At 35.3% G+C, this 26,334-nt stretch overlaps 1 protein-coding gene across 2 annotated transcripts in view; it reads right to left on the minus strand.

Annotated features, from left to right (window-relative positions):
* STAG1 (STAG1 cohesin complex component) overlaps positions 1–26,334 on the minus strand; it is a gene marked incomplete at its 3' end in the record, with an annotated part of 433,334 nt that overhangs the window by 289,480 nt on the left and 117,520 nt on the right. For both annotated transcript variants that reach the window (XM_082624612.1, XM_082624611.1), the window contains exons 2-3: positions 21,505–21,615; positions 15,059–15,161 (exon numbers count right to left, since the gene is read on the minus strand). In XM_082624612.1, the coding sequence (XP_082480738.1) occupies positions 15,059–15,161; positions 21,505–21,533 (132 nt within the window). In that variant the 5' untranslated portion in view covers positions 21,534–21,615. The remainder of the gene's footprint in view (positions 1–15,058; positions 15,162–21,504; positions 21,616–26,334) is intronic.

The following is a 26,334-nucleotide window of genomic DNA, read 5'->3' on the forward strand; positions in this document are numbered from 1 at the left end:
ACAGGGATTTTGTACTGTACAGATATTTTATACAATGTTCCTCAACTGGGGTTTGTCTGATGTTTTTCTAATGACTAGACTGGGATTATGGGTTTGGAGAGGAAGATGTGAGAGACAAAGTATCATTTTTGTCACCTCATATCAAGGGTATATACTAACAATATGATTTATCACTCTTAATGTTGACCCGTTAATCAGTTGGCTGAGGTGGTTATTTGTCAGGTTTCTCCACTGTAAAGTTACTTTTCCTCTCCTTTCCAAACTGTACCCTTTGTAAGAATGTCACTATGTGCATCCCACATTTAAGGGGTGGGGAGTTATGCTCCACCTCCTTGATCCACCTCCTTGAAGGCAGAGTATTTACGCATACCATTTGAAATTCTTCAGTATGAGAGATTTGTCTATTCTCACTCATTCACTCAATCATTTGTACTAATGTAGACTCATCAACATTTATTTTATATTTTTGGATTATAATTCAATACTATTTTATTTTGTTGCTCAACTCGCTTCAGCTTTGGCCATTAAGAGATCTTTTAGTTGGTTCCTGTGTCCATTTGGCATATTCCCATCATTCTGTGTGGTTTTTTTTATTTTTTTTAGCACTTGGTTACTTTCTGGCAGCACATCATTCTCCAGGCTCATACTGTATATTCTCTTTTCCAGTTTTAGAATCAGATAATACTCCAAGGAGCCCTGGTTCCTTTTATTAGAGAATTTTACTAGAGATGAAGATCTGGGCACTAGGTTTGGCTCCTTGATACTAAGTGCCCTTGCTTCTAGGCCCTTAAGCAGACAAAACAAAGAAATGTATGTTCCATATATATACACATACCTATAAATGTTTCTGTATGCAATGATCTGTTATCTATATTAAGCTAAACGTAAGTTGGAACTGGTATTTCCAACTCTAATCCATTACCACATGGATGCTTCTTCTCCTTGCTCATCGACGAACTCCCACTCCAACAATGAGAAATCTGGCTCTCCTCAGTATTCACGTAGAGCAGTATTTTAAGCCCTACCCCATGGGAAACAACTTTATGAACTAGACTGCAGTTCTTATATACACTGTGTACAATTTCTCTGACTTTAGTCTTACAGACTCATTTCCAAAGTTACCTAAGTCAGCAACTCTCTCCCCACTCCCTTCACTGCAAAAGAGATTACGTTGTTACACTCTACATTCCATCCTGGTATTCCCCCTACCTTATAAATGATTTTTTAAACATCAGTATTAATAAAATTCACTCTTTTTTTGAAAAGTTTGGTGGGCTTTGACAAACGCATACTGTCATGTATGCACAACTATGTATCACAGAGAAAAGTTTCACTACCTTAAAAAATGCCTGTGCTTCACATCCATTCAACCCTCCCACTTCGCCTTGGCAAACACCAAATTTTTTTTAATCACCACTACAATTTTGTCTTTTACAGGGAGTCATGTAATTGGAATCGCACAGCATATAGTGTTTTCATACTGGTATCTTTCATTTTAACAAAATGCATTTAAGATGGATCCGTGTCTTTTAGTGGTTGAAGAGTTCATTTCTGTTCATCTCTAAACAATATTTCATTGTATGGATGTACCATGTTTTGTCATCCATTTACCTAACGATGGACATCTTGGCCACCATTTTTGACATTTAGGAATAAAGCTGCATAGGCATTCACATGCAAGGTTTTGTGTGGACAAAACTTCTAAATCAGTTGTGTAAACACCTAGGATTACTGGATCATATGGTAAAACTATGTTTAGCTTTGTACAAACTGTCTTCCAAAGTGGCAATACCATTTGCATTCTGACCAGCAATGAATGAGAGCTTCTGCTGCTTCACATTCTTGCCAGGAAATTGGTACTGTCAGGTTTTTAGATTTCAGCCACTCTAACAGGCATATAGTGATATCTCCTTGTTGTATTAATTTGCAATTCCTGAGCGATAAATGATTAAAAGACTTTTCAATAAATAATAATTCTTCACAGTAAATTTTTCTGTTTGAATTACTGATGAGAATTTGTCTCCTGATTAAAATATCCATACTTGCATTATCCAATATCATGGCCTCTAGCCTCACATAGCTAAGTGAGCACTTGAAATATGGCTACTCAAAACTTAGATGAGCAATGTTTTGACTATCCACAAGGTTGTGAAGATTTAGTATGAAAAACAGCATATAAAATATCTCATTCATATATTGATTACATGATGAAATTATAATATTTTAGGTATGCTAGGTTAAATAAATTATATAAAATTATATAAATATAAATAAATTATATTATTAAAGTTAATTTCACCCACTTCTTATAACTTACTAGAAAATATTAAATTACAGGTGTAGCTCAAATCACACTTGTTAGACAATGCCATTCTATTCTAATACCACAGTAATCCTTATATTACAAATTTACTCCAACACTTATTTTCTTATTTTCTTCTTTATTTGATCTCTAATCTCCAATGACTCTCATAACCATCAAGTTAAAGTCCAAAGTCCTCAGCACAGCAAGTAATGCTATCAATTATTACCTGTTCGGTCATCTACCACACCAGATCCCTATTTATAGGCTACTATCTTCCCATACTGACCAATTTAAAATTGCTTGAAAATATCATTATTTCATGCATTCATACTGTTTAGCTGATAGATCCTGGCTCCTCCTAACAAGTCTTGTTTCTGTGCTCACTCTTTGGAAAAATAGGTGTCTTCCCTATGGCAGGTATGTGCATGAGCACTTGTGTGTGCATATGAAGAGGGGAGGGGGGAATGTTATTTTTCTTTATTGAGTAACGCATTCCCACGGCTAAAAATTCAAAACGTGATTAAAGTTACACAATGAAAACTTGCCCAGTCTTACCCTCAAGCCTTAGGAAAGAAGATTGGTTCTTTCAACCAAAATTATTCATTCCTATATGTCATTCCAGAGACATTTAAACATATTTTAAAAATACACATGAAAGAAATTAAAGAAGATGTAGATAAAGAGAAACCCATCCCATGTTCATGGGTTGGAAGACTTAATATCATTAAGATGTTAATACTACCTAAAGTGATCTTTCTACAGATTCAATGCAATCTCTATCAAAATGCATATGACCATTTCTTCAGAAACAGAAAAATCCATTCTGTAATTCATAGGGAATATCAAAGGACTCCAAATAGCCAAATAATCTTGAAAAAAGAACAACGCTGGAGGACTCACACTTCCTGATTCCAAATCTTACTACAAAGCTAGAGTAATCAAAACAGTGTGGTGCTGGCATAAAGATACACAGATCAACGGAACAGAATAGAGAGCCCAGAAATAAACCCTCACATATATGATTAAATAATTTTTGACAAAGGTACCAAGACCATTCAATGGGGAAAGAGTAAAAATGCAACCCACAGAATGAGAGAAAATATTTGTAAATCATATATCTGATAAGATGTTAATATCCAGAATACATAGAGAACTAAAACACAACAAAAACAACCCGATTCAAAAATGGGCAAAGAGGGGCTTCCCTGGTGGCGCAGTGGTTGAGAGTCCGCCTGCCGATGCAGGGGACACGGGTTCGTGCCCCGGTCCAGGAAGATTCCCACATGCCGCAGAGCGGCTGGGCTCGTGAGCCATGGCCGCTGAGCCTGTGCATCCAGAGCCTGTGCTCCACAACGGGAGAGGCCACAACAGTGAGAGGCCCGCATACCGCAAAAAAAAATAAAAAAATTAAAAATGGGCAAAGAGGACTTCCCTGGTGGTGCAGTGGTTAAAAATCTGCCTGCCAACGCAGGGGACATGGGCTCGATCCCTGGCCCGGGAAGATCCCACATGCCACGGGGCAACTAAGCCTGTGCGCCACATCTACTGAGACCATGCACCACAACTACTGAATCTCATGCACCCTAGAGCTCACACGCTGGAACTACTGAAGCCCACGTGCCTAGAGTCCATACTCTGCAACAAGAGAAACCACCGCAGTGAGAAGCCCACACACCACAACAGAGAGTAGCCCCCACTCACTGCAACTAGAGAAAGCCCGCACACAGCAACGAAGACCCAATGAAGCCAAAAATAAATAAACATTTTTTTAAATGGGCAAAGGACTTGAATAGACATTTCTACAAAGAAGATATGCAAATGGCCAATAAGCATGTGAAAAGATACTAAACATCTAATAATGAGGAGAAATGCAAATCAAAACTACGAGATGCCGTCTCACACCTATTAGGGTGACTACTATCAAAAAGAAAGAGGAAACTCTAGGTAAGGTTGTGGAGAAACTGGAACTCTTATCCACTGTTGATAGGAATGTAAATGGTACAGCTGTTGTATAAAACATTATGGCAGTTCCTCAAAAATTAAAAATAGAATTAACCATATGACCACCAATAACACATCTAGATATTACCCAAAAGAATTGAAAGCAGGATCTCAAAGATATTTGCACACCCTTATTCACAGCAACACTGTTCACAATAGCTAAAACTTGGTAGCAACCCAAGTGTCCATCGGTGGATGAATGAATAAGCAAATGTGGAATATAGATACAATGGAATATCATTTAGCCTTAAAAAGGAAGGAAATTCTGACAAATGCCGCAATGTGAATGGATCTCGAGAACATTATGCTAAGTGAAATAAGCTAGTCACAAAAAAGACAAATACTGTATGATTCCACTTACATGAAGTACTTAGTCAAAATCATAAGGGACAGAAACTAGAACGGTGATTGCCAGGGGCTGCGGGGAGTGGAGAATGAGTAGTTACTGTTTAATGTGTGTACAGTTTCAGTTTTAAAAGATGAAGAAAGTTATGGAGATGGGTGGTGGTGAGGACTGCAGATGAATATATTTAATGCCATTGAACTGTACACTTAAAAACGTAACTTGGTAAATCACACGTGTATTTCACCGAATTAAAAAAATATTTTGAAAAAAATGCATATATATTTCCATGTATCTATTATATTTTATGTTATGTATGCACAGTTATGCACCATTCTATTTTCACTATCAACATATTTTATACTTAATCTATAGCGAAGACCTACAGAATGTCTTCGACTTTTCCAAAAGCTGCAGTGTTCCATTACATAGATATACATTAACTGATTTAGCCATTAACCTATTGAACATTTATTTCGTTTTGGATCATTTACTATTACAAATAATGCTGCAACAAATAAGCTTGTGCACATGTAGGAATGTTTGCATGTGTCATACACACATACATTATTACACATATTTAGTACATATATAGCAAGAACTAAACTCCATGAATAAAGAGAAAATAAACCATAATTCTCAAACCTGGGAGCTTATTAGCACTGGTTATAAAGGGTGAATAAGAAGGTAAAAAAATCCACTTGATCTTATCTTACCCCATTATCCAAGAATGATTTTTCCTATTACAGACCCATACAGTAATATACAGTAAAGATGCCAAAAGATAAACCAAAAAGCTGATGTTCAGAAAAACTGTGCCCAATAAAAGAGTAAGGAAGAGGAAAGGTCACAGCATAATAGGATACATGCAATCTTTAGCTTATACCCAAGGGGCACAATTTTTCAGTCCTGATAATAATTCTTCTCTCAGAACACAGGTATACTTATTCCATTAAATAAAATAACACATTTGTATAGAGATTGGGGGCAGTGCTGTAAGGGGGATTTGAAAACTAAGAACTGTGACAGTTATTTCAAAGGGTAAAAATATATACATTACTCTTTAGTTACTTGTGATTTTCCAGGCTCCCTTTGCTACACTTTTTGTGCTACAAAGGTCAGGACACCTGTAGATGTAGTCTCCTTCCTGGACAAAGGAACTATGGTGCTCTCAAATGAAAGAAATGGGTGATGTTCTGTATCAAACTTGCATGTTTGACCAGTTTTGAGTTTATGCCATCTTAAGAACTGAGTCACAGTGACCGGTGTGAAATACTAACTCATTTGTGGTTTTGATTTGCATTTCTCTAACAATTAGCGATGTTGAACATCTTTTCATGTGCCTGTTGGCCATCTGTATGTTTTCTTTGGAAAAATATCTATTCAAGTCTTCTGTCCATTTTTTTGACTGAGCTGTGTGTTTTTACAATATTGAGTTGTATGAGCTGCTTGTATATTTTGGGTATTAACCCCTTGTTGGTCACATCATTTGCAAATATTTTCTCTTGTTTCTAGGTTGTCTTTTCACTTTGTTGATGGTTTCCTTTGCTGTGCAAAAGCATTTAAGTTTGATTAGGCCCCATTTGTTTATCTTTCCTTTTATTTCTTTTGCCTTGGGGGACTGATCTAAGAAAACATTGTTACAATTTATGTCAGAGAATGTCTTGCCTGTGTTCTCTTCTAGGAGATTTATGGTGTCATGTCTTATATTTAGGTCTTTAAAACAGTTTTTAGTTTATTCTTGCACACAGTGTAAGAGAGTGTTCTAATTTCACTGATTTACATAGCTGTCCAGCTTTCCCAACACCACTTGTTGAAGAGGTGGTGTTTATCTTTTTTCCGTTGTATATTCTTGCCTCCTTTGTCATAGATTCCTTGACCATAAGCATGTGGATTTATTTTTGGGCTCTCTATTCTGTTCCATTGATCTATAAAACTGGTTTTTGTGCCAATACCACACTGTTTTGGTTGCTGTAGCTTTGTAGTATAGTCTGAAGTCTGAAAGGGTTATGCCTCCAGCTTTCTTCTTTTTCCTCAGGACTGCTTTGGCGATTGTGGGCCTTTTGTGGTTCCATATAAATTTCAGGACTACTTGTTCTAGTTCTATGAAAATGTTATGGGCATTCTGATATGGATTACATTAAATCTGTAGATTGCTTTGGGTAGTATGGACATTTTAACAGTATTAATTCTTCCAATCTAAAAGCATGGATATCTTTCAATTTCTTTGAATCATCTTCAATTTCCTTCATAAATGTCTTATCATTTTCAGCATATAGGTCTTTCAACTCCTTGGTTAAGTTTACTCCTAGGTATTTTTTGACGCAATTTTAAATGGGATTTTTTTTTTACTTTCTCTTTCTGACATTTCATTCTTAGTGTAAAGAAATGCAACACAACACCTCACACTGGTCAGAATGGCTATCATCAAAAAGTCTAGAAATAATAAATGCTGGAGAGGGTCTAGAGAAAAGAGAACGTTCCTACACTGTTAATGGGAATGTAAATCAGTACAGCCACCACGGAAAACAGTATGGAGGTTCCTTAAGAAAATTAAAAATACAGCTACCATATGATCCAGCAATCCCACTCCTGGGTATATATCCAGAAAAAATGAAAACTCCAATTCGAAAAGATACGTGCACCCCAATGTTCACAACAGCACTATTTACAATAGCCAAGACATGCAAACAACTCAAGTATCCATCAACAGTCAGACTGGCTTAAGAAGATGTAGTATACATATACCATGGAATATTACTCAGCCATACAAAGAATGAAATATTGTCATTTGCAGCAACATGGATGGACCCAGAGAATATTAAATTTAGTGAAATAAGTCAGACAAAGACAAATATTATATGATATCACTTCTATGTGGAATCTAAAAAATAATACAAATGCATCAATATACAAAACAGAAAGAGACTAACAGACATAGAAAACAAACATGGTTACCAAAGGGGAAAGGGAGCGGGGAAAGGATAAATTAGGAGTATGGAATTAACAGATACAAACTACTAAAACAGATAAACAACAAGGATTTACTGCACAGCACAAGGAACCATATTTAATATCTCATAATAACCTATAATGGAAAATAATCTGAAATATATAATCTGAATCACTTTGCTGTACACCTGAAACTAACACAATAGTATAGATCAACTATGCTCCAATTTAAATAAATTAATAGCAAAAAAACAAAAAAAAACAGAAAAGCTGAGGCTTTGCCTTAATTGGTAGGTTACTAATGCCTTAGTAACCTAGCCAGTAACCCAGTTCCTCTGGAGCTAGAGTTCTGTCCATTATTAGTTTGTCTCAGGGACAGAAGTCCTATCCTTGAATCCCAGGCCATTAGGTGGGACCCCCACAACAGGCTGCCAGACCACACAGATGCTAGCTCTAGCCCAGATGTAGCTCAGCACAGATCTTTACATGCTCACGCATCCTAGAGATATAGTCTCCCTGGTAGAACATGATCAGCTTACTCCATCTACCCCAACTACTACCTACCTAGGAAATCTTTCTTCCACTAATAGAAAGTGGATCTCTTCCCTAATATGTGCCTCAACCTAGGGTGCATGTCTAGCTTCTAATGTCTTATCTCATGGAGTCTCATTTATTCCACCTTTAAGAATTCATGCTTAACAGCCCAAGTGACAATATGTGGTATTACTGTCAAATATGCATAACCTTAATCTAATCATTAGCAAACAAAATCAAATTGATTCAGTCTACAGAATATATTAGGAAACAATTTTTTCACTCATTCAACACAACTTTTCTTTTATTTCTACATTCATCATACAGTTACTATGTACCAAAAATATTAAAAAAGTTGATCCTTCTATATAGGACCACACATACCTTTCAAAGAACTCAAAGTGTTTAAGATAGATGTTATTTTTCAACATCCTAATACAATTTTGTCAGTTGGTGGTGGAGGATGAACACTCATGCTTCAAATCCCGTAAACTACAGTGTAAGTGAGATATCTATGGTCCACAGGGTTGTAATAAAGAAACTAGGGTTCAGGTATTCATTGCTGCAGCTAATTCAAGGGACATAGTGGGGGGAAAGAAAAGAAGCCGTGAACAAGTATCTGCAGGGGAAAAAAAAAAAAAACTACCTGAAACAAACCCTGCCTCAACGTATCAAGTTATGAATTTTATGGAAAATACGCTCAGAGTTTCAAAAAGCTATACAACCTTCACTTTGTGAAAATGATGCAATTTAATGTCAGAGTTCAGAACAATCTTTAGGACAAATGCTTTACTACAACTATATACTACTTAATTTAAATGTGTATCTATACTTCTGGTAAACTTTTTAAAGTAAAAATTGGCATAGCTCTACAGGAAGATTATCCAAAATTACTCTATCCCAAAAGCTCTATATAGGATAAGCTGCAGTCTAAATGTGCAATAACTTTTCTACAAACTTTAAGAGACAGAGATATACCAACTTTTTTTAAATCCTTTGTGCCTTACCTGAATTTATTCATAAGCTGTGAATGTAAAGTAACCTCTATCCTTTCACAAATAATGTACATCAACATATCTGGGCTAGTTTAATGTAAAATCTTTAGAAACATACAATCAAAAGAGAAACACAGATAACTACAGTGAACTAAATTACATTAAAAAAAGACTTTTCATGGAAATTTGGTTTCAGATAAGTGGTGGAAGGGTTCTATGAAAGGAAAAATAAATTCCCGTGAGTCGTAACCGTGGAAAGTTTCACAAAAGAGATGAACTGCAAGTTGGGACTTAGTGAATTAAGTAAGATTAGTAAAATTAGTAAGATGAGCATAAATAGAATTTAGGAAACAAGGATTCCAGAAAGAAAAAAACACCATGAGCTAAAGTATAGAAGTGGAAAAGCACAAGCCACATAGAGAAGGACAAAAGAGGTGTATATGACTGAATAAAAGGTTATGAGTTGGGAAACACAATAAAAAAACAGAAGAACATGCCCCAAAACAAAAAGGTGCTTCTTGCTATTTGAACAAGTTAAAAAAAAAAGGGTCAACCTGGCAGTATTAAAAAGGATAGGATGGAAAAAGGAAAAGACTAAAAAGCAGGAAGATAATAATACAGACTCCTATAAAGTGAGGCCTAAAGAAAGGAACTTGGGAAATGTAAAAGGGAGTGATGTACAAGACACTGTGAAATAAAAATTCATGAGATTCGGAATCTCATTACATATAGGAGAGAGGGGAAGGGACTTGGGATGAGGAAATTAAATGGTGACTCACAGTTTAATTCTAGATTCCTGGAAAAATTATGGTATCTTTTAGCAAAATTAAGGAAGTCAGAACTAAACTCTAGTTAAATGAAAAATTTTCAACATAAAACAAAGCTAATTTGACAGGTAAGAGCAGATACAAGTCCAACTGATAAATACATTTCCAAAAGGGATCATAAAAGTATGTAGGCTTAAGCCACAAAAATTACTTTAAGAAGAGATTTCTATTTCTTAGAAAAATAAAAATAGAAAAAGTGGTATGGAAAATGACCAATATTTCAGAACATACTGATGAAATGTTACAGTACTTAAAAATTAGAAAATATTTAACAATCAGTATACTCAATTCAACTTACTATAAGACAGGTAATGCCATATATTTTGCTGCATGATAGGCAACCCAACAATACACATCAAAAACTTTCAAAACATATGGCATATCTTTTGAGTAATCAATTCTACTTTTAAGAATTCAGGATAAAAAGTATCTATGGCTCTAGAGCAAAATTTATTTTTGAGATATAAATTTATGTCAGCATGGTTTAAATCAGTGAAGAATTTTTAACATAAATGTTCAACAATGGGGACTATTTAAATAAATAATTTCACACAGAATACAATGTAGCCATTAAAATTATGTAAAATATATAAATGATATCATGAAATTCATAAGATTATAAACAAAAGCACCAAGTAATCTAGAATATCCAATTTTTATAAATAAATTCACCTGTTAACCTCTCCTTCTGATACTCATTGTTAATATTTTGTTGTGTATGCTATGCTCCATCTTCTCTCTATGTGTATGAATATATAGACATAAAAGTAAAAATTGTATCTTTTTATTTACCCTTCCTACTCAGCCTAGGTAAATATGAAAATTAAATAATGCTGAGAATATAAGTGCTGATTCTCACTTAAGTAGAAAAAAGAGAACAAAACCCTTAATAAAACATTAAACAAGAGACTAAAGATGGGTTAGCTTACAGATGTGCTGATTTGCATGGCAACTAAATGCAACATGAAATCCTGGACTGGATCCTAAACCAAGGGAAAAAAATATTTTTTCTTTTGCTCAGGGCATTATTAGGACATCAGGCAAAATCTGAATGAAGTATATGTACATAAGGTCAGTATTATATCAATATTATTTTCCTGATTTTCAAACATGTACTATTGTTGTGTAGAATATCTTTGATTTTATGAAAATGCATACTAAAGCATTAAGAGTAAAGTGGCTTCATGTCTGCAACTTTCAAAAATAATAATTTGTATCAAATATAAATTTTTATATATAAATATATATTTATATTTATGTGTCTGTGTATACATAGAAAAAAATATGATAAAGCAAATGTAGTAACATGCTAACATTTGGACAATCTGCATGAAGAATCTGCATAGGAATTCTTTGCAAAATTCTTGGAATTCTTCTGTGTCTGAAATTATTTCAAAATAAAAAGAATTTAAACACTTGAGGGAAAAAAGAGTGATGATTTAACAAAATTAAACACCATTCATTCATTCAATAAACACTTACTGAAAGTCGAACACTACTATACAGCAGTAAACAAACCAGATAAAAATCCCTGCCTTCATGCAGCTTACCATCTAGTCGGGGGAGACAGACAAAAAGCAAATAAGTAAAGGGTATATACTATGTTAGATGGCAATAAGTACTATAGAGAAAGGGGAAAACACACACACACACACGGAAGAAGGGGACAGTAAGTCCCTTTGGGTAGGAGGGAAGATACGCAATTCTAGATACCATCCATAGGGAGACCCCAGTGGGAAGATGACACGGGGCCTTGAGACAAGGAGCACACCTCATAAGTTTCAGCAAAGGCACATGATGGTGGCTGAATCCAGTGTTGTAGTAAAAAATGACTGATGCAATTTGCAAATCAATTAGACAGGATGTGCTGATAGTCTAGAAATAGGCTGAGAAAGAAAGACTCAAAGATGACTAGAAGATTTATAGCTGAACAGCCAGAAGCACGAAACTGCCATTATGGAAAAGGGGTGAGCAGGGGATAGGAAGCTTGAAAGTTTGGTTTTTTTAACATCCTGGGCCCATTAAATATCTAAATGAAGATTCTCAATGGGCACTAAATATGAGTCTGGAGTCCAGGGGTAAAGTCCAAGCTGGATACAATATCTGGGTGACATAAGCTTAGAGATGGTATTTAAAGTCATGAGATTGGACATCACCAAGGGAGTACTGTGTAGACAGAGAAAATAATGTCCATTATTTGCTAATACAATCACAGGGGTAGAATAAACATGATACTATATAGTGTTTGTTTAGAGATCAATAATCATTTGGATAGAGAGCCACAATAATAACAAATATGAATTAGGACATCTGCAAAATAAGAGTGGTTTAATAAGAAACAAACATCTCTGAAGTAACAGTATACTGAAAAGAGATACCAAAGTTGAGATGTCTCCTAAGAATTTAGAAATAAAGAAAATAATACTGTCCAAAAGAGAGGTCCTTATATTATTTGTTTTCATTTGACTGAGTAAATTAATAAAACCAGAGGTCCATGAAGTCGTCTTAACAAGTATGAACAGTATTAAAATAGCTAAACAGGGCCTCCCTGGTGGCGCAGTGGTTGAGAGTCCGCCTGCCGATGCAGGGGATACGGGTTCGTGCCCCGGTCTGGGAGGATCCCATATGCCGCGGAGCGGCTGGGCCCGTGAGCCATGGCCGCTGAGCCTGCGCGTCCGGAGCCTGCGCGTCCGGAGCCTGTGCTCCGCAACGGGAGAGGCCACAACAGTGAGAGGCCCGCGTACCGCAAAAAAAAAAAAAAAAGCTAAACAAAGAGTATATCAGTCAAAACTTAGAATTGTTCAAAATGGAGCCAGTTGATAGAAAATGTCCAAGCAATCTTCAGAACAGGTACTGTGGAATAACTCAAATATGATCATTCTGACAATTATACCTCTCAATTTTAATTAACAGCTTGGCATTTTGGCATTCTTGAGGAAAAGAGTTTGGGAGGTAGGTTATGAATTGAAATCCTAGCTTTGCTACTTAGGCAATGTTGTGACCTTATGAAAAATACCACTTTCTATTTTTGTTTTCTACTTTGTAAACTGCATATAAGACCTATTTCCTAGTATTGGTGTGAAGATTAAATGACATAAAAAGCTTCAGCTCAGTACAAACCCCAGAGCAGAAACTCAGGAAGTTCTGTTGTTTGCAAGATCAAGAAATGGGTCCGAGTCAGGTGGAAGTATAGCTAGCCATGTGAACTAATGAGTGTGAAAATACGGACTAAAGTCTAACACAAGTCTCTAGAATGCTACTATCAGATGCTGGCTGACATTTTTTCAATTTGTAAACATGGGATGAACATGTACTATTTACCTTCTAGATTATGTAGTAGCAATTTCACTAAAAATAAAATCTAATTTCTAACCACAAAAGAGCTAAGCATTTGGATACACAGACTCCTTTTCATCAGGAAAGCAAAATATTACAAGGATACAGCTGTAGACAAGTCAAAATTAAATAGGTTATAAAAAATAATACAATAGCCTGCTGAAGGGGTAATAAATTCTCTTTAAGGGAAAAAAACAGTTTTCTTCAAGAAGACAGCACTTAATCTGAATCTTCAAGTAAAGAATTTTAATTGGAGGGGAACAAATTCAAGTAAGCAATCATGTAGGCAGTTTATTCTACAACCTTCAAGCAACTTTAGTCTTATTTCGAATTTGGTACCTATAACCTATGAATCCTAGAGAAAGCAATGCAACTCACCTACAGTCTTAGAAAAATCATATACTAGTAAGGGGAACTAAAATAGTCTCCAGCTTCTAAGTACAAGACTTTTTCACTTTTCCCAAAATGTTTTTTTAAGGAACACTGTACCACCAAATACTTCTAAAAATTAAGAAGGATTATAAAGAGTGACTATAATATATGTCTTTTCCTCCACTATTTTTCTCCCTTTAAGTAAAGGTGGAGGATAAAAGCAAGTGTAGAGAAAACTGCAGAAGTCATCCTTCTATCCGTTTTTTTGTTGTTGTTAGATTGTCCTGGAAAAGTAAAAGTTATGGAGTTTCACCGAAGCTAATTAAAAACTGTGGCAAACATAAATACTGATAGAACAGCAATAACATAAAAAAAATTTTTAAGTCACTACAAAGGACATACATATATAATAACTGGTTAAATAACATAACCATCAATTGCAATAAGTAGATCATGATTCAAACAACAAACTGTATTGTTTAAAAGATAATATTTATGAAATGATTATAAACTTTGAATGTGTTAATCAGTGGTGTTACTAAAATACTGTGATCTTGCATTATGATAATGATATTGGGGTGATGTTGAAAAAAGAGAGAGAGAAAGCAAGCCCTTATCTTTTAGAGATACATTCTGAAATATTTAAAGATGGAATTATGTCTAGAATGACCTTCAAAATAACATGGGAAAGAAAGACTGGCCATGACTTGGTAACTGCTAGGTAAGAGTTATATGGAGGGTTTATTATACTATTATGCCTCCTAGAGAAGGAGGCTAAAATTTTCCATAATAAATTTTATAAAATAAAATTTTAAAACTATGAATAGCAAATCCCATCATAAAGGTGAGTGTACAATAGTACAAGCCTTAACCCAATGACACATTGATTTTACTGTCTCTGACAGTTTATACCACCTTCAATTAAGTGACTTGTGTACTCAGACTACATAAAGATATACCTCAAAGTAAGGATACCTAGAGCTTTTCTAAATTTCTCAATCATGTATAAATGAGAATATATTCTGAGACTGGACCCAAATACTATCAAAATGCATACTTAGGAGCTCACAAGAAATCAGAGTTGCATCTAAAAATAAAAGGCAAAGAAATCATAACTAACTACACCTCATTCCATGTTGATCATCTTCTCAATGCCTTCACATGGACCACCATTTATTTACAAGAGAAGCATGGAAAGCAAAAAAGATACTATAATTAATTTCCTTTTTCTAACCACTACTAAGCCAATTTATGAAGCAAAGTTTCCAAGAATTTCTGATGTGTCAGTGAGATTTGAAAAAGTGTTAACAATACTAGAATTAACAAATAGCTCATATCAAGCCCCTTTATTTGGTAACCGTTAAAGGAACAAAGAGGACAAGTATATACATACTGGAGGCCGGCCAGGTCGACCCCTTTTTCTTTTTCCTTTGACCTCTGTTTCTTCAAGTTCGCTGCCAGCATCAGAATGGGCAGTAGTTTCATTAGTTGAATCCCTAGAAAATAGGATATATTGTTTTAGTGAACAAATTAATTATACATACCTATTTATAATACAATGTAGCTCTGTTCCACTGGTTTCCTTACCTCCTGCTGTATGTACACATCTGGCTGATTAGAAGCGGTTTATACTTCCACTTTCAGAAAAAATCTTTAGCAAATTGAAAATGTTACCCTCCCTGCTAATATCACATAACACTGAATAAAATGATACCCCAAATAGAGAAATACAGACGAGGAAATGACTGTGGAAATGGCAGCTGCTATACAACATATAAATGCAAAAGACTAATTCTTCAATATAAAAAAGATAAAAGCTTGGGAGAAATTTTATTCATTTTATAAAATAATAAAAGTGTGCTGGTAAATGTTTAACAACTGGCTCTTCAAAAAATATATGCATAAATTATTAGAAATGTTAACAATATAAAGGATGCATAGCATGCAACTTACAAAGAATAATAAAATGCACAATATTCTTTATTGTAAATTCTATCCAGCTAATTGATTCATATAAAATGATTTTGATAATTTTGCCAAACTCTTGTATCCCTAGCTGACCTATGGTTGCAACTGATGAACAAATAGGGTTTTGACATGAAAGACAATTGATATCTTTGTTCACTTTGATGAACAGAATGCAAATGAAATGACAAAGACATTTGTGGGAACTTCACTAATTGGTCAATGTTGGGAGCAACTTTTTTACTGAACGGAATACATAATAGTTCTCAAACACTAGAAGGATACGTCCTCAATTTTTTGTGGTATCATAATGTAATGACTATAGACTGGATACACCTTTAAGTTTAATCTGTTATTAACAATTTCTCCATCACTTTACTGAGTCCGCAAACAACAAAACAATAAGCTGAGCCCTGATGTGTAGTGTTTGCTGATTTTAATAATGTGAATGCTCCCCCCGCAGCCAAATTCAAACTACCAAAGTGACATCACCAAATACAGAGTTGAGAAGTAATTAACAGTAGCAGTACACTACTAAAAAGTATTTCCACCATACATACAATAATAGGTGTAAATAAAAACCTCAAGAGCACAGAAAATAGTAGGATGTAAAATAATTAGGAAATGATGAGTTTTGAGTATTTATTACTTTTGTTTTTAACATGATTTAATTAATTTTAAGTTTGCATAATTTAACTTTTTATAATAGCTATGTTATATTGAATGAGGTCACAAAATTCCTGGAAATTTAATATTCAGCTCTCCAGGCCAGTACAGGCTGGCCCCAGCATGGCACTAAAAAGGTATAGATAGTATTAACAAAAACATCCTCACTGAATTCTACATTATTAACTGTATAAAGGATCTGCATAAAACTGCAAATAGCAGGAAGGGTACAAAGCAAATGGAAGGAAGGGTAAAGCTCAACTCACAACTTACTGAAACTGCGCCACTGAAGGCTCTTAGTTCCATTCCCTCCTTGTGTTGATTCCTCAAAGCTCATTTCATTACTGTTTGCTCTTCCCCCTTTAAACTACCCTCTCTTGGAGAGCTCATCCACTTGATGTGTAACTTTTATGCAAATGACTTCAGTATATTATCATAGACCTGACTATCTATAATTCAAGATTTTCAACTGCATGTGTAACATGCTTCTTTGCATGCCACCTCAAATTCACCAAATAACACATATAAAATTAAGTCCAATTCTGACTATTTCTAGCTCTCTGCTCATGGCAATACCATTGGTTAACTGATTTAGTAAGTTAATGCCCAAGTGTGCTTTGTTGTATAAATTTGTTATTGTCTTACTCAAATTCCTATAATCCCATGAGTCTTCCTTTTGTGCCCTCAGTTAAAGTCCTCCTGAGCTGTCCTCAGTATACTAACGCTGTCTCTCATTCTTTTCATGATTATTACCATAATCACAACTTCCTGAATTAATCACAACTTATCTCCCTGCTTCTACTATTCCCCTTGTCCAAGCCACTCTACACATTACTGTCACGAATATTCTCATACCATGTTCCTTCTCTGCTTGCAAATCTTCAAAGGTAATCTGGTATTTAAAACTATAAGTAATATTGATCTAGTCCAAGGGTCAGCAAACATTTTCTCAAAAGGCTATATAATAAATATTTTAGGCTTAGGGGTCTTAAGGTCTCTATCTACTACTCAACTCTGGGACCATAGCATGAATGCAGCCATAGATAATACGTAAATGAATGGATGTTGCTGTGCTCCAATAATATTTATAAAAACAAGCTTCTGAGCCACTATCAGTAAGTTTTTCAATCACTGATCTAGTTGATCTTATTCATTTCTACTAAAGAACAATAAATCATTCTGCTTTTTCTCCTCACTACAGTCCAAATAGACTGTTTAGCATATACTGTGTGCCAGTTTATATACATTATCTAGAATAAATATGCACAAAAGCTTGTAAGAAAACATACTGCTGTCCCAATTTTACAGATGAGGAAACAAAAGATCTGGAAACCTGATCATCTTGTCCATATTTACACAACTAGCAAGTGGCAGGGTCCACTTAGATCTCAAGGTAAACGTGAATTCTCTATCTCCACAGCAGGATACTAGAATGCAAATAATACATTTTGTATTTCTCTTACGTGGACTGAATACACTAGTGCTTTTGATGCCTCCTGAAATCTCCAGGCAACTACAAAAGCAGGTTGGTTCCATCATATGTGACCCATCAGTGAAATTAATTTAACCTTGAGCAATATAGTTTACTGACAAAAGAAAAAAGTACAATTGTTTTCTAATTCCGCAAACTTCAGCCAGCTTAGAAGGTGATAGCTATTACCAACAGATAACTAACATACTCCAATTAGTATATATATGTACATTCGCTTATTAGAATATGATACATAAATTTGTTTTTTAATTTCAAGCAAGAGAAGATATAAGAATACAAGGAAGAGTTTCACTTCACCATACCCTAACTCTGAACCTCAATCTGCAGAACAAGATTTTTAACAGTTTCATCAATACTCTGTCATAAATATTTATGTTCTGGTATATATATACATAAATACAAAACAATATATTTTAATTTTTAAAATTTAAATTAATAGGAATTTTCCACACAAATACATAGGATTCCTGAATGGTACTCCATAATACGTTCCCTACCTATGAGCACTTAGATTGTCTCTGCTTTTAAGTTATTACAAACAGAGCTGTAACAACTGTCCTTGCACATTAATTCTTATTACACATCAACAAATATCTCCCTAGAATAGACAGAGGATGCTGGATCAAGGAGTATGCAAATTCAAACGTCAACCAACTGCTCTACAAAAAGCACATTTATAAGACTATCGGACATAAATGAAGAGAACGGAAGAATCAGATCAAACCTTATAAATGATTTTTTTTGCTCCCTAAAACTCTCTAAATTCTGTCTTCCTCTCTCCATCTCCTCTGTAATCATTTTAGTTCAAGTTGTTATCATCTCTGGCCTGGACACTGCAACACCTTTCACCTAATAGGACTCCCTGCTTATTCTGTTGCCACTTCCAATCTAATCACTATACTGTACTAAGAGTGACTTTCATAGTATATATCTTATTATGTATATCCCATGCTTAAAACCCTACAGTGGTTTCCTTCTGCTTCTAGGAGATAAAAACCTCAAAATTCTTAATATAAGACCTAGCAGGTCCCTGTATGATACAGCCCTACCCTACTTGCAATCCTTATTTCACACCACTTTCCATCCACAATCCTGAAAAAAGAAAAAAAACAGCTTTATTTCAGTCCCTCAAACATACCATGATTCTTCCTACCTCAGGGTCTTTGCACATGCCATTCCTTCAGTCTGGAATTAGTACCCTGATCCCTTCTTCTTCCCCCAAATTCCCTCCACTTCAGGTTTAAGAATGTCTCTTCCTTAGAAAAGTAGACTAAATCAAGGCATGTGTTAAAATTCTAATAAAATCCTCTAGCTTACCTTCATAGCACCAAGGGCACTTTAAATCTATACATTTGTGGTTATTTGATTAATATCTATCTATATAAGCTTCATGGCAACAAGGACTGAGTCTTCCACTTGCTCTTTCTCCCCAGAGCTTAACACAGTTCCTTGTACTACAACATTTGGTGGAATATATAATATGTGGTAATTGACAATATTTGATGATGCTTAATATTGGGCTGGCCAAAAAGTTCATTCGGGTTTTTCCAACGATGTAATGGAAAAACGTGAACGAACTTTTTGGCCAACCCAACAGTAAACACACTAAGGTAACAAATTCATTTGTCCTTATAATGACTAAGCAAGCCAAGAAATAATAAGGTCATTCACTAGAGTGACCTTTCTAGTGTCTCCATTAGAAAAATCACTACTGAACTGAACATTAACAATCACGGGATCAAAAGATTTCTCTGTTTTTGAAGAGACTTTAGAAATTAATTTCCAATATATTATCTTCACTTTACAAATGACAGAAACTGAAGTTTACCAATACTAAGAGACATATCATGTTTCCTTTCCTCTACAATGTAGACATGGTATATTTAGATGGATGGATGAAGATAATATCCTCAAAAAATTGTTTTACGTGCTCAATAAATGCTTAGATCTCAACTTGACCAAGAGTACATCTCCTGCTGACAGATTAAAAGCAAATTTCATTTACCCATCTCGCAGATCACTACTATCCATTATCGTATTAAAAGTTTACATTTTTATGAAAAATACAGTTATCCACAAAGCATGTTAAATAATATCATGCCCATGTAATCGCTTGTTAAATATAATCTATTTAAATACAACCTATGTTTCATATTTAATCAGAGAGATATTTTACAAAGGGTGTGCCTAATACCCAGCAGTGTGCTAGGAGCTGGCCATACAAAAATAAAGCACAGGGGCTTCCCTGGTGGCGCAGTAGTTGAGAGTCCGCCTGCCGATGCAGGGGACATGGGTTCATGCCCCGGTCCGGGAAGATTCCACATGCCGCAGTGCGGCTGGGCCCGTGAGCCATGGCCGCTGAGACCACGCATCCGGAGCCTGTGCTCCGCAACGGGAAAGGCCACAGCAGTGAGAGGCCCGCGTACCGCAAAAAAAAAGAAAAGAAAAGAAAAAAAAAGAGCACAAAGTTCAGGCAAAAACAATAAGAAAGTGTTATAAAACATTACGTTAAGTATGATGTTATTAAAAAAAAAGGGTAGAGTATGACAGGAGCACAGGAGGGAACCTACCCAACTTTGAGGAGTCAGAGGAGCTTTGCTGGAGGCATACTTTAGCCAAGACCCACAGGACTACCAAGATGGCCAGGTAAGGAAAGATACACATAGGCATTGCAGGCAGAATTAAGAAAAACAAAAGTACAAAGAACAAATACTATATGGAGACATCCAAACTTGGTATTATGTTCAAGTTAAGGCTAATAAAGAGGCTTGAAGTTAAGTAAATAAAAAGGGCTTGTATCTCCTATATTTGGACAAACAAAGGAGGGTAGGCATTGATGGGTTTTCAGCACGTAAAGTAATTTGGATAGCTTTTTGTCTTAGAGCTCCAGAGGAAAAACAGTAGGCCAGGAGACCAACTGGAAGGTGACTACAGTCTCTTGGAGAAGACACATATAAATGATCTGACACTATAAAAACATATAAATAATTACATATACTGTTGGTCACTTTCATTATATCTAAAGCACTGTTATCATATAGGATCACAGTATGCAGATTCCTAATTTGTAGCTTAATGACACCTATAGAAAGAAAAGTATCTGCTGTTACCCTGATCACATCTCCCAGAGAATTCATAATAAGATCAAATTCTAGATCTGTCCTACAACCCTAACAAAATCTAATAATGAGATGCCACCAGAAATGCCAAGGACTCACCAATCACAATCTCAATCTCAGGGAAAAGAAGCTCTGGCATGGGGGTGAGAGGGTTAGACACACAGTGTGATACAGGATAGAGGTCTACAAACTTTCTCTGTAAATAACCAAACAAAATATTTATGCTCTGCAGATTAATTCATTCTCTATTACAACTTACAGTCATAAACAGTCTTCAAAGGAATCAGTGTGACTCTATTCCAATGACACTTTATTTACAAAAACAGTCAGCATGCCAGATTGGCCCATGTTCATAGTTTGCTGACTCCTAATATAAGACAGTGTAACATGTTTTTCGTTCAGTAACACAGAACATGCTGACATTATGATGCAAGGGCTATAGATGGATATAGTAACTACACCCTCTAATAGTTCTTTTACTTCAAACATATTACCCAACTATCAGAGAATATATTTGATGTGTCTTATTAATGAGAGCATTTTGATACAGAAAAGTGTTACATGCATTTAAAAAAAAAAGAAAGCTATAATACTTACTGTAACACTGGTAACTCTGAAGTAATCATTGCTGTAAAGATCTTTCCACAATGGAGCAAAGAATCAAGTGCTGTACAACTCAAAATTTTCAAAATAACCTCAAAGGTAATCCTGTTAATTAAAAAGAAGAAAGAAAGAAAGAAATTATTTTTTCCAGCTTTACTGAGGTACAGTTGACAAATAAAACTGTTACTTACAGCAGGACGATTTGATATATGGATACATTATGAAGGGTTTCCCCCATTGAGCTAATTAACAAATCCACCACCTCACATAATTTACTTTTCCTTTTTTTTTTTTTTGGTCCCAACATTCAGTAAGTTCTACTCTCTTAGCAAATTTCAATTATACAAAACAGTGTTATCAACTATAGTCACTATATTATACATTAGATCCTCAGACCATATTCATTTATAACAAAGTTTGCAACCTTTCACCAACCTCTCCCTATTTCCCCTACCACTTGGCCCCTGGCAACCACTTTTCTACAAATTCCCCACCCCCGCTTCAAGATTCCACATATAAGTGATTCCACACACATATACACAAGTTTTCTTTACTCATACGTCCATGGACACATAAGGTTGTTTCCATATTTTGGTTATGGTGAATAATGGTACTACGAGCATGGAAGTACATCCATCTCTTTGGGATAATGGTTTCATTTCTTTTGGATATATACCCAGAAGTGGAATTGCTGTGTAATATGGTAGTTTTTAATTACCTGAGAAACCTCCATACTGTTTTCCAGAGGCTTTACCAGTTTACATTTGCACGAATAGTGAAGGGGCTCCATTTTGCCCACATCCTCAACCAGAATATATCTCTTATCTTTTTGATAAAAGCCAGCCTAACAGAGGTGTGAAGGGATACATCATGGCTCTGATTTTCATTTCCCTGAAGACTAGTGATGTTGAATACCTTTTCATGTAGCTTTTGGTCATTTATATACCTTCTTCAGAAAAATGTCTATTCAGGTCTTTTGAAAATTACTTTAGAATAAAATGAATATACCAGACTACACAGACTACAATCAACCAGCACTACCAACAAGCACACTCCTTGGTATTTACCCAAATGAATTGAAAATTTATGTCTACATAAAAGCCTGCACAAAGATGTTTATAGCGGTTTTATTCAAAACTGCCAAAACAGGAAAGAAAGGTGTCCTTTAAGAGGTGAATGGATAAACTGTGGTACATGCAGACAATGGAATACTATTTAACACTTAAAAGCAATGAGCTATCAAGCCAGGAAAAGACACAGAGAAAGCTCAAATGCACATTACTAACTAAAAGAAGCCAATCTGGAACCACTACATACTATATGATTTGAACAATATGGCATTCTGGAAAAGGCAAAACTATGGAAACAGTAAAAATATCAGTGACTGCCAGAAGTTATGGGGTAGGAGAGATGACTAAGTGGGCACAGAAGATTTTTAGGGCAGAGAAGATATGGTGGGTACATCTAACTGTACATTTATCAAAACCCATAGAATATATAACACAAAGAGTGAACCCTAATGTAAATTACAGACACTGGGTGATAATGACATGTCAACATAGGTTCATTGATTGTAACAGACATACCACTGTAATGTGGGATGTTAACAGTGGGAGAGGCTATATGTATGTGGGAACAGGGGTTATAGGGGGAATCTCTCTACCTTCTGTTCAATTCTACTGTGAACGTAAAACTTCTCTAAAAAATAAAGTTTATTAAAAAAAAAAAAAAAGCAGAGGAAGTGGGACAAAAGAGAGCATCCAAGACAGGCCATGACACAATACCTAATAGAATAACATAGGTATAACTAGAATTCCAGAAGGAGAGAGAAAGATCAAAGCAAAATAAATATTTGAAGAGATAACAGAGGAGAACGTCCCCAAAATAATTTAAGACAATAAAACACAGACGGAAGGTCAGAGAATTCCCAAGAAGAATACCCTAAAATATAATACTGCTAAAAATGAAAGAAAATTCAAAAGGAAGCTAAAAAAACATAATTCCTCACACACAGAAAAACAAAAAATTTTATCAGACTTTTTGGTAGAAACTGTGTAAGGTGAAAGACAATGGAATAAAACTGATGAGTGGAGAGGTAAAACCATGAACACTGAATTATCAATCTTTCAAAAATGAAAAAAAGAAATGATGTCATGGAAAATGGAGGAGTAAGAAACCTCAACAATTAGGCCCTCCAATGAAGCAACTCTTAGCTTGGAAAAAACAATGACAAGACATCTTTTATGGACATCTGTAATCTAATAAAAACGTATGACCAACAGAGAAGTGCCTAACCGTCTATTTTATTTGATAAAAGAGCACAGTAGTATTTTTGCTTACCTGTATGCCATCTCCCCTCCCCCAACTCTATGGTGCCCACAGGGACAGCAGACACAGTTACTAGTATGGCTTGCTGGTGCCAAAGAGAACACCATGGACCCGTTCTCAAAAACTGTGGCAGAGTGTTTTGAAGGGCTTCCCTTTTCCTTGAAAGAGTATCACCTTTCAAAAAGATTTAAAGACATACAATAAAAGTAGCTGCCAGGGGCAAGACAGTGGATTACATAAATATCAGACAATCTAAAAAGCCTCAAAATAAAAAGGCAGAGGAGTAAGATATTTGAAGAATAAGTACTTCAAAGGGATATTGCACATACTAGGAAGTGTAGACTGCTACGTGAATGCCCAGGGCTGGATGAATTCTTACAGAAGACGTGAGGAGCACAGGCTTGCAACTCTAGCTGATCTTTGCTCTCTGTGCAAGCACAAGGTGACTACTAAGGCAAAGCTGTAGGTAGCCTGCCTAACCTCTGAAGAAGTACCTCAGCTAACAAACAATCTGCATAAAACAAGAAATTACATTTTTCCAACTCCCATTAACTAAGGAAATCTGGAAGATCACTGCTAAACACCCAGACAACAAAATTTCAGTAACCACACATGACAAGGAATACAGTCCTTGAAAAAAGTTTAGGAAAAAGTAAATAAAGAAATGACTGCAGCCCTTGAAAAGACAACAACAGTAAAGCATGGGGAGGAGAGGAGAATATAGTGTTACAAAACTGTAATATTCAAAATGTCCAGTTTTTAAAAAAAAAAATCAAAAGGCATACAAAGAAATGTGAAAATATGACCCATTAACAACAACAACAAAAAAAGAATTTCACATAAATCATCTCTACATAAGCCCAGATATTGAAGTCTGACTTCCAGAGAAAACAGACTTCCAAAAGTATATCAACAGAAAGAGATAGAAAGAATATCTGAAGACACAATGGCAAAAAACTTACCAATTTGAAGTTAAATACAGAAATCTATACAATCAAGAAGGTAAATGAACTCCAAGTAGGAGAAACTCAAAAGTGAGTCACACACAGAGATATAGAGAACAAGCTAGTGGTTACCAGTGGGCGGGGGTGGGGGGGATGGGGGTGGGGTTTGGGTCGGTAACATAGAGGTGGGGGAGTGGGAGGTACAAACTATTGGGTGTAAGATAGGCTCAAGGATGTATCATACAACATGAGGAACATAGCTAACATTTTGTAATACTGTAAATGGAAGGTAATCTTTAAAAATTGTATACAAAATTTAAAAAAAATTTTAAAGAGTCACACAGATATAAACTACAGTTTACCCTTGAACAACACCAGGGTTAGGGGCACTGACTCCCTGCACGGTCAAAAATCTGCATATAACTTTATAGTCAGCCCTCCGTATTTGTGGTTCCACATCAGTGCTCAACTAACCACAGACTGTGTAATATTTTAGTTTTTTCTGAAAAACACCTGTGTAAGAGTGGACAGGTGCAGTTCAAACCTGTGTGATTCAAAAGTCAACTGTATAGTTAAACTGTAAAAGCCAGAGATGAAAGAATCTTGAAGGAAGAACAAAAACAATCCACCTCATCATATACAAGTAATCCACAGAATCCACAGTAAGACTAACAGCCAATTTCTCATTAAATATCATAGAAGCCAGAAAACAGTAGGATGACATATCTAAAATGCTGAAAGAAAACTGTCAAATAACAATTCCATACCCAGCAGACTATCACTCAAAAATGGCAGAGAAATTAAAACATTCCTAGAAAAATAAAAACTGAGGAAGTTTGTTGCTAGACCTGCCCTGCCCTACAAGAAACACTAAAGGAACTCCTTCATGCAGAAATAAAGAATAAACAAAACTTGAAGCCACAGAAAAAAAGGAGAACATTGGAAAAATTAACTACACAGGTAAATACAGAAGCCAGTACTATTTTATTTTTGGTAATTCCTGTATTTGTTTCCTTTATGATTTAAGAGAAAAATAATAAAATAGTATTTATATACCTATGTTAATGAATACACAATGTATAAAGATATAGTTTAGCTTTTAATTGAAGTATAGTTGATTTACAATATTGTGTTTGCTTCAGGTGTACAGCAAAGTGATTCAGTTATACCATTTTTTCAAATTATTTTTCATTATACGTTATTATAAGATATTGTAGCTTTGTAGTATAGTCTGAAGTCTGGAAGGGTTATGCTTTGTTCTTTTTCCTCAGGATTGCTTTGGCAATTCTGGGTCTTCTGCAGTTCCATATAAATTTTAGGACTATCTGTTCTAGTTCTATGAAAAATGTCATGGATATTTTGATACGAATTGCATTAAATCTGTAGATTCCTTTGTCCAAAATGTATGGGCATTTTAACAATATTAATTCTTCCAATCCCAAAGTATGGGACATCTTTCCATTTCTTTGAATCAAAAGATGTAATTTATAACAATAATATAAGTGAGGGATGCGGATGGGAGCAAAATTTTACAAGTTATTACAGGTACACC

This window comes from Mesoplodon mirus (assembly GCF_964341445.2).
Source record: "Mesoplodon mirus genome assembly, chromosome: 6".
Taxonomy (NCBI): domain Eukaryota; kingdom Metazoa; phylum Chordata; class Mammalia; order Artiodactyla; family Ziphiidae; genus Mesoplodon; species Mesoplodon mirus.